A 9,862-nucleotide genomic window follows, 5' to 3' on the forward strand; every position below is an offset into this window, starting at 1 on the left:
ACATCTTCAGACTGTTCAGCAGATTCTCAGGAAGGAAGGAAACATGGAAAGAAGAGACAAAAGGAAGGAGTATTTACACAAAACATAAGATTTGAGAAACAAAAAAAGGAAAAAAAAAATAAGAGCAAAGGAAAGAAGAAAGGAAACGAGGAGGGTTACAAAAGCAGAACGAACAAAGAAATTTAATTCATAAAGCAAAGTTAAATGCAACTCATATCGTCAGTCGTAGTCGGTAACGCTGGGGCAGAAATGATCTCCGGTAGCAGTCAGTCTCGCAACAAATGTGAAGTGGCCTCTGACTGAAGATTGACCCGACATGCTAACAGCTGCTAGCAGAGATGATCCACAGCATCACATCCAGGATGACCCCATCAGGTGTTGGCGAGCTCTGCTAACCCGCCTCATTTGCTTTTGCCACTCCTTAAAGTTCCGTCCGGCTGCATGGCGAGAGTCTCTGGACGCAGTGGAGTCTGGGAAATGATCCTTCCCGCTTGTGGTTGAAAGAAAAAACGATTAAGGGAGTAATGACGCAAAGAATCAGAATTACTCTGGGAAAACACTTCCTTTTGATAAAACGAAATTCGACATGACGGCTTAGAAATCGACGCCGTACCTTTACAGTAAAGAGCTTTTCCGCTTCTTCCTTTCCCTCCAGACAATTAAAGACAAACGTAAACACTCTTAATCACATCTTTTATTTGTAAGGCACCAGAGAAGCTTCCTTACTGCTAAAAGGTTGATTCATTCTTAAGTACAAGCTGCTTGCTTACATCATTTTTTTCTGTCCCGAGTATTTTTAAAATGTGTTTCTTGACACATTTAAACAAGGTTTTTTTGTTTGTTTGTTTGCACAGAAAAAGAAAGAAACATGTAGAAAACTAGAATTAATGTTACAAGACAATGAGAAGAAGGAAATTAAACCCAAAAAAAAAAAAAAACATGTTATACAACATTGTGCCTCTATGCATGTAATGCGCACGCACACATACGACACCAAGGTCTTTTTATGATATACACACACACATTAAAAAGCAGCTTTGAAACATACAAAAATGCTTTAAAAAATATGTATATTGATATATCCGTATGTATACAAATTGGCCCTTCACAGCAAAACAAACGCACAAACTATTCACATGTCTGAGTTTTGCCAAAAGGGGGTTTTAGGAGAGCGAGCTCATAAATGTGTCAAAGTTAAATCTCACCAAGAGACTCTTTTTTTTTTTTTTTTAGTTTTATCTTTTAGCTTCTCCAGCAGCCAGAAGAAAAGCAGAACAGGACTGATACGAATCTTAAGTGCTTCAAATTAAGATAAAGAGGGTAAAGTTTTTAATGCTGATCTCAGGTGTTCATGTAATTCGAGTAAAAGGAGTGAAAGCAAGCAGGAAACGTAGATCAGGGGGAGGAACAAATAAAAAGAAAAACTTTTCTTTCTCTGGAATAGAGAGCAATGCTGCCCTCTGCTGTCTAACGTGAACATTTAAATCCAACCATGGTGCTATTTGAAGAAATTCAAAACTGTCACACTCCTAATAATTAGAAAGGAATTACATTTATTAAAAAAAAAAAAAAGCACTAAATCAACCTGATCCAATGAAAATATATTTGACATTTTTGATGAATCATGAATTAAATAATGAATCTAGATGCATTTTTCTGGTTGTATTTCACCAGCCACACCCCAAAGTGAATCTTGCCACACCTGTAGGATAAAGAAACGCTTCAAGAGATTCTGTTGAATAACAGAGGTGGGCTGAAAGATCGCAAACAGCAACACTTTATGCCCCAATCCGTAGAAAACTCATCGACATCCAGTCAGGAAAGGGTTACAAAATTATGCCTAAGATTTTAGAGCGACGTAAAAGACTCGGATATCGCAACGGTTGATAGAAAAAAAAAGAAAACAATGTGCTTTCATAGGAACAGGTTGGTTTAAACAGCTTTATCCCGCCTTAATAAACGCAATTAGCATAAAACAAACATCTACTCAGCTCGTCTTTCGCTGATATTAAACCTGCTTTGATAACTTGAAGCATTTCAATGAGACGAAGAAAAAAGAAGCAAAAACACAGTTTTACACCAGCGAATGAAATCCGATCCAACGTGCCCGCAGGCGGCGCGGTTGGTTCTCTGAGCACAGAAACTCAACACAGAATTGATGCGACATGCATACAACTCACTCAAAGTCTAGTAAGGAAGGACTCCGAGTCCAAAAGGAGTAAAAAAAATGAGAGTATTCTGGTGTCTGAGCTTCACGTCTGCCTTTGGCGGCGAGAGAGAAAAGAAACCAATTTATCACCTTTTCTTTACCTGCAACTTTCCAGTCAGTGAATTTGATGTAGTTGGATAAGGAGCCATTCCTGCTGTGCACTGGAGGAGGATTATGTTTTTGATAGAAAGCTGAAATTCACCTAGCGGGTCACGATTTACTGGAAGCTTCGTCTCGTGATGGATTTATCGGGAGCGAACAAGCCAGAAAAACTGATTTCAGAGGAATAAACTAGAAACCTGGCGATAAAAAAAAACAACACACTTTTCAGTCTGGTCCTAAAAATACGATGTTAACCTTTTCTCTCCAGAGGACCAGCTCAGTAAAATAAAAGCGGCGGTCTGTCTAATGTGATCAAAGTTAGGATCAGATTTTGCTCATCTGGGATAAGCAACCGACTCCAGAGTCAGACGTTTGTCTTTCAAAGTCGTATCAAACCGACGGGAGTTTTATTTGGAATAAACTGACTTTAGTTTCACCGACATGGAGGAGAACAAAAGGTCCAAATGAACTCGGAGGATTTTAAATCTGCTTTCTGTCGCTGCCAGACTAGCGGGAAGGAAGTGAAGAAACTCTGGCGTTATCGTTTCTCACTCAGCCCTCTCTCCGAAAAAGGAACAAACATTTATATTTGATAGGCCTAATAACAACTGATTACACACAAAGAAACTATTGAAAGTCTGAGGTCTGGACTGAGTCTATTAGCGCTAAATGAAACAGACGTTACCTCTCGGGTTTTAAGCGTTTCAGGATCCAAACGGTTCGGCTCCGTCCTCCCTGTGGTTTCTCCTCTACAAGACCTGCATCAACCCCCGTTTACAGTCTGTTTCTCCGTTTCGTTTTAAACACTTACACCCCTTCCCCACCCCCCACGCACCGCCTCCCCTCGGCCCGGTGACCTCGGCGTGCCTTCGCTAGTCGGACTTGTCTCCGTCCTCTCCTCTGGGCGCCCTCTCCGCGGCGTCCCTGGCCTTGTCCTCCTTGGCCGCCTGCGGCTGGCTGTGGGAGTAGTTGGCCAGGATGGAGGAGAGGGAGAGCAGGCCTGAGCTGGAGGAGACGGCAGGCAGGGAGGGCGGGGTGAGGCCCAGGGGCAGCGGGGCCACGGGCAGGGTCAGGCCCTGCAGCTGGGACAGGTGCTGCACCTGCAGCTGTTGCTGCAAAACGCAAAGGAGAAACGATTAGCAGAGCCCAAGGTTCGTCGTTAAATGTTTGCAAGGCAACGTTTGGGGTTTCAATCATCAGTCAGCGCTTGGAAAAGGACGGAGATACAGCGCCCTCTGCAGTCGAAACAAACCAAACAAACCCAGCTTTTATTGTTGCCTTATCTTATTTTACTGAATTCAAACTTTCAATTCATTCGCAACAGGATTTCGGCAAAAAAATGTTTTAATAAATAAATAAATAATAATAATAAAAGTCAAAAGTCTGAGAAAAAAAAGTTGTTTTTTCAGCAGCCTAATCCTTGTCCATAGCTTACAGTCATTTATTTAATTGATGAAGTAAAACACAAAAACATCTGACACCCCAAAAACACCTCAAGAAATTTACTAAAACTGCAACCAACACATTTTTACTTTATTTTTTTTAAGCAGCAACATGCTGCGACAAATATAAAAAGAACAGCTAAACATTACCTGTTGACAAAATGGATGCCAACAACTGAGCCACCAGTGATTTTGGAAAATATAAATTTTAAAGCGGAATCGATGTTTTCTGCTTCAGGTGTAAATTGTCCTGCAATAATTTTAGTTTCATGCATTTAAGGATTCTTACACACCTTTACCCTCCAAGTTAACGGAGGGTAAAGGTGTGTAGCGTAGTTAGCTAACTACACTAATATATGTAACGTAGTTAGCTACATATTTAGCAGGTAAAACTTTATGTAATCCTACTGGCTTATATTCATCATACTTTTAAAAGACAAAAAGACTTTTTTACATATATCACAGTAGACTTGGCTTGGTGTAAAAATCAAAACGGTAACAAAGTTTTCTGTTGTGATCTGAAATGATCACATTCCCTACAATAATAATTTAGCTTCAGGCCCTTGAAGAAGCGGTTCTTCCTGCGCTCGCTTACAGAGCAAGATAAAGAAATAAACGGCGTAAATAAGAACATCTGGAGAGTCGCTCGGGGGATCGACTGACGGCAGATCGCCTCCGTCGGTCACATTGAACAACGAGGTTAAACGAGGCACGAACAGTCATGAGGTTTGCTCACCCGTATGATGGAGTTCATCTCAGGAGGCGTGACCTGCTTGGCCCTCTCTATCGCACCCATGACTTGCTGTTGGTGCTGAAATGGTGAGATTTGATCGTCGTGTTAATGAATGCAGGTGATTTAAAAACGCCTTAATGCGGACTACAAGAGAAGGTAAAAAAAATTCTGCTTTTGCTGCCATTTATGTTTTTCTGTTGATTCCAGAATTAAAACATTTTAAACGGAACAATAAAAACAACTTGCAAAAATATTAAAACCTTTTTTTCTGTCTCCTTTTGCTAAGCTACAATGTGGTGGTGGCAGTATTATGGTGCTTTCATTCAGAAGACGCCAGATGAGATGAAATGTAATTTTCAGATCTGACCAACATCGTCCCTCTGAAACCCGGTCTCTCTAACTCAGCCAGGACTTTGGCTCTGTAAACAAAAACCCTTATCCGCTGCAGGACGGAGTCTAATTCAGACAAGATGGCGTCCTCACCTCCTGGGACAGGTAAGGCAGCACCTGAGCGCAGATCCCGTTCAGTCTTTTCACTATTTCAGCCTGCAAGGGACACAAATTTAGCCAGGAACCTCCTGACCTCCAAGCCTGAATTTTGACATTAGGAGGATTTCTAATGAAACACACTGACTCACCTGTTTGTGCATTTCAATGTTGAGCCCGTAGGACATTTCATAATACTGCAACACAGCGTGACAAAGACAAGAATGAGAAGCGACGAAACAAAAAAGAGAAAAATAAAGCCTCACAGTTAGCCACAGATCAGTAATTGTGTGAAATGTAACTAATAAGAGCCGATTTTGTTGCTAAGATTGACTTTAACTTAGCGACGCTCACCATGATGTAGTGGCGCTGCATCTCCGACTTCTCAGAGGCCAGCTTGTCGCACTCCAACTTCAAACTGGATGGGAAAATCAGAGACGGTTTAAACAATGGAGATCAGCTCCAGGCGATGAACACAAAGCCCTGCAAATCTGCTGTAGTCAGCATTTTAATGAACATTTGTTAAGATGTCCGAAAACTAAAACTATTAAATGATTTTTTTTAAATTGAGTAAATGTGAAAAATAGAAACGATAATAAAATAAGTATAAAAAAAATACTAGTTATTATTTTGATTTCATTTTAAAAAATGCTGCGTAGACAATTTTTTTTTTATATGACTTTCAATTAATCTAAATATTCAAACATCCAGGCAGAAGAAACATGTTGGTAAAAATTAAAACCTTTGAACTTAAATCTGCCAGGAATATATAGAATTTTGTGCATAATTGGTGAATAAAAATATATATTAAGGCTTGATGAGATACTTAAATGAAAAGCAGCTAACAATTAATCTATCGCTTCACCTTGAACCAGGAGAAGCTACGCCACTTGGAGATTTGGGTAGAATATATTTACAGAAAAAGGCTTTTTTGTTTATATTTTTGTGCATTTTTGGCTTAATTACTGCTCTGAGCGTGTTGTTCTTTCAGTCAATGGCCTGTTTTTGAGTCTGCGTGACTCAAATCAATTGGTCGACTGCTAAATTAGTTGATGATCATTTTAATAATGGATTTAATAATTTCACCCCTGTATTTTAGGGAGCTAAAACACGTCTGTACCTGTGATACTGTGCTTGGAGGAACTGGAACTCGTCCTTGATTCGGTCACAGGAGTCGGAGGTGGTGAACTTCAGAGGTTGGCCGGACTGGGATGACGCCTTGAGGAAAACGGAAGAAGAAACAGGCATCAGGTTTAGAAATGTAGAGGAAATAAACCCCTCGCATCCGAAAAGGCTGCTCCAATTCACAGCCTTTCGATTTCCAATTTGACAAGCGAGGCCGGCGCGGAGAAGAGATAGACACGTCGCCTGCAGATAAGCGGGTTGTGTGTGTGTGTGTGTGTTAATCAAAGTGTGGTTGAGTTTGTTTAGAAACAGCAGCTTGACCTCTGAGATTAACCATGTGAGGTTAAACGAGGTTCAGCCTAAACTCCGGCTTCATTTTGAATTGAAGTGCGTTAGATTTATAGTGCACAACTAAAGCACATTGACACGAAACATCTGTCGGCCCAGAAACACCCCGCGCCCTTTTGAGGAGCGCAGAGCGCGTCGACAAAAGGAAGCGTGTTTACATAAGGCCGAGCGCAGCAGAGCGGACCATATGCGCCAAGCATTTAGGAGCTGCATTAGAAGTCTGGTTATAAACCGACAACATTTAAACCATCCCGCAAAGCTGTAATCCAGGGTTTATCTGGGTCCCTAAACCTCATTACTCTCTAAACAAGTGGCACAAGGGCAAGAGGTTTCCAGCCGGATTATGGGATTGAAACGGGAGGAAGGAAACATTCGGTTAAACGGAGGTCAACGCTCTCCATCCAACATGTGTAGCGCCAACATCAATCAGAGCAGAAGCAGCGGGATTAGGGTTGGTTCTTAAAACAAAGTCAAAAATTAATAGTAATAACATTTGAGGTTGATACAGCAACCAGTTTTTGTTCGTTTTTTTTTTTTTTTTTTCAGATTTCATTAGATTGGAGACAAAGGATGACCACACGGTTCAAGCAGAGGTGAGTTTATTACCCGATTTGGTCCGTCTGAAGAAAAACTAAACATTTTCATAACGACTCGTTGCAATCTGCTGGGTTTTCTTAGATAATAACTTCAATAACTGGAATAAGTAGAATGCATGTATGTTTGAATTGAAATTACTTTTCTTGTAAAATAAATAAACAGAATTTAAGCGAATAGGGCGGCTGCCAGTATCAAGGTAAACTAAAGTTTTCAAAAATTAGTATCGCTTCTATATTTTCCATCAAAACGTCCCTTCAATTAACCACGGTGCAATGTCATTGGTTGACAAATGAATCAACAGAAATAGGTAATAACTGGACAAATGTATGAATTGTGGACAGACAGACAAACCGGGTTGAGTGGATGATGGACGGCCAAATGGTCACATCATACAGACAAATGGATGAACGGACATGAATGGGAAAAAAATGGACGGATGGACGATGAACCAATGGACAGAAAAACGGACAAGACTGACGGACAAACGTAAAGACGGGTGGAAAGATGGACAAAAAAAGTAGATGGACAACAAATACGCTCCCTCAAAAACCACTAAATTTAGTCTAAATGTTTACATTAGTCCAATAAATACATAGATATAAAATTCTGTCATTTTAGCAATGGTAGGATTAGTTTTTGATTTTTCAAACCAGATTTTACTATGAATAAATGTGAAAAAAGCTGGCCTCTAGACATATTTGTTTAATAATAAATTCAAAACAAGTCAATAAAAAAGTCAGAAACTACAGATGGAAGTTAGCAGCTGTGACTTTTGTTTTTGGTTTACAAAAGGTTATTGGGACAGAACATACTGCAAGACTCAATGACCACATTTGATCAACGATCAATGTTCTCTAATCCAAACCCTCAATATCTGCTTCTGATCGGTCAAATGCTGAAAAATGTGACGTTTTTCCCTCCAGTGAAAAGATATTCAGTTTATAAATCTTAAAGGCTGATTGTGTCAGACACTAATAATATCAACGTATGCTTTAATGTGGAAGTGATAACTACTTTTTAATCCCTTCATTCCCTTCTGGATTCAAAACTAGCACTACTATGAAATAACCTGGATATCTGCTCTTGTTTTAGTCCTTAAAAAAGCAAAATTGGTAAAAATAGTCAGACCTCAAAGAAACAAACTGGTATAACTCAGGGAAATCGAAAAAGGGAGCAACAGTTACATCCTGAAATTCACCCAAAGATATGCAAAACTAGCTTTAAATACCTCTGATTATAATAAACACATAGTTGTGTGATACACATAGCTCTTACCTTGCTTGTTGTTTTGCATGTGTTTATTAACAGAGAGCCAGTCAGTGTTAAAGCTAGTTTAGATGTAAACTGCAGCTCATGTTTTTTTGTTTTTTTTGCCGTCCATATTTTTTTTTAATTTGTTTACACATCTGACTCAGAACAAGAACAGGAAATATGCATTTATGTCAAACAAAAAGAACAATTAAGGCATGTCTGTCTAATGCTAATAATATTTAGCGTCACAGAAGGGAAATGTTATAAAGCATGTGTACTTAAATGTTACAAAAAATATGTAGTTCAGCTATTTCTTCTGCATTTGTGTTATTTTAATAGCGTATCTCCATTATTACAGGCTTGAACTGAACAGCACATAGACCTCTATCACCTGTGCTAGCTGTTTCTAGGAAGGCTAGCTAATGGCAAACACTTAGCAGCTTAAAATAAAAAGCCAAATACACCTTTCAGCTATAAACTACGATGTTTTATATTTTAAACCTGCTTTAACTAGTCGCTCCAGACGCCCTGAAGAGACGGGCAGAGGTCTGGCTTTGTGGCAGCCAGCTGACAGCTACCTGCAGCGCTCATGTTATCAGTTGTCGGCTGCTAGCTAACGTTAGCTCGGCTTTACTCCGTTCCCACCCATTACAAGTTCACCCGGGCTAACTTTACTCACCGAGTGCCTGGATTGAGGAAACATCATGTCAGCGGAGCGTTTCGCAGCGTTTCCCTGGTCTCACCGAAACTACAAGGCCAGCTGGCTAAGCTAGCTCGTCTCCAGATATTATTAAATTAGCGGAGAGGCTGTTGGCACATCGTACTCTGTCATCCTTTAAAATAACATCAGCTAACGTCAAAGCGGCGGGAGAAAAGGTGCGTCTTCTGCTCTTTAGCAGGTTGCTAACGCGGTCTGAGGAAAAGAAAAGGCTGTTTCAAGGCAACATCAGGTATTAATGCTACGCCTCCCCGGGGAAAACCCTGGATGTTGACACACGAAACCCCCCCCCCGACCGCTTTGAAGGCAGGAACAGCATCACCCGGAACACAAACTGAGCAGCGGTGGAGCGGGCGCCCCGTGTGACCACGCGCTGAATTAAACATAGGAGGGCGCGAGCTGCACCTACCAGGGCCGCAGACCGAACCGGTCCATCACCGGGGCTCACCCAGACTCCCATAAAAAATAAATAGATAAATAAATTATTTATGTATACTGCTGTTGTATGCTAATCTAAAAAAAATAAATAAAATAAAAATAAAATATTAAATCTGTTCTTATTTTAGATTTATTTGCAAGTAAATCTGAAATAAATTGATGGCAGTGACAAAAGCTCTTTATCCCTTTCATGCCTAGTGGTCACTGCTATCTAAAAGCCATTCTCTTGTGTTTCTTCTGGATTTTTATGCCATAAATGCACAAAGACCACTGAAGTGGACACTAGTGCACCAATTGGGCTTCCACTGCAAGAGCAAGACGTTTTTGTTAAATCCAATATGGCTGACAAGCGAAAAAGCATGCCGACCAACCCAGTCCCTCCTTCTACTGTGGAGGACTCTTGCACGTAAAAA

The 9,862-nt window shown here is 40.4% G+C and overlaps 1 protein-coding gene across 1 annotated transcript; it reads right to left on the reverse strand.

Annotated features, from left to right (window-relative positions):
* Positions 1-676: 676 nt before the first annotated feature.
* On the reverse strand, positions 677-9,373 carry LOC103461138 (amino-terminal enhancer of split-like). The gene is made up of 7 exons (XM_008403462.2): positions 8,973-9,373; positions 6,093-6,190; positions 5,327-5,390; positions 5,125-5,169; positions 4,970-5,032; positions 4,490-4,564; positions 677-3,423 (listed from the first exon to the last, which is right to left on the reverse strand). Exons 1-7 carry the CDS (start codon positions 8,997-8,999, stop codon positions 3,184-3,186), a joined length of 612 nt encoding a protein of 203 aa, XP_008401684.1. The 5' UTR covers positions 9,000-9,373; the 3' UTR covers positions 677-3,183.
* Positions 9,374-9,862: the final 489 nt, after the last annotated feature.

This window comes from Poecilia reticulata, unplaced genomic scaffold (genome assembly GCF_000633615.1).
Source record: "Poecilia reticulata strain Guanapo unplaced genomic scaffold, Guppy_female_1.0+MT scaffold_655, whole genome shotgun sequence".
NCBI lineage: Eukaryota > Metazoa > Chordata > Actinopteri > Cyprinodontiformes > Poeciliidae > Poecilia > Poecilia reticulata.

Bases quoted from the DNA above. Each gene is read 5' to 3' on its own strand.
- LOC103461138 (XM_008403462.2), bottom strand. From the start codon at position 8,999: ATGATGTTTCCTCAATCCAGGCACTCG. The intron at 5,033-5,124 runs GTGAGTCAGTGT...TGTCCCTTGCAG, and splicing joins ACATTGAAATGCACAAACAG to GCTGAAATAGTGAAAAGACT. The intron at 3,424-4,489 runs GTGAGCAAACCT...TGCGTTTTGCAG, and splicing joins AGATGAACTCCATCATACGG to CAACAGCTGCAGGTGCAGCA.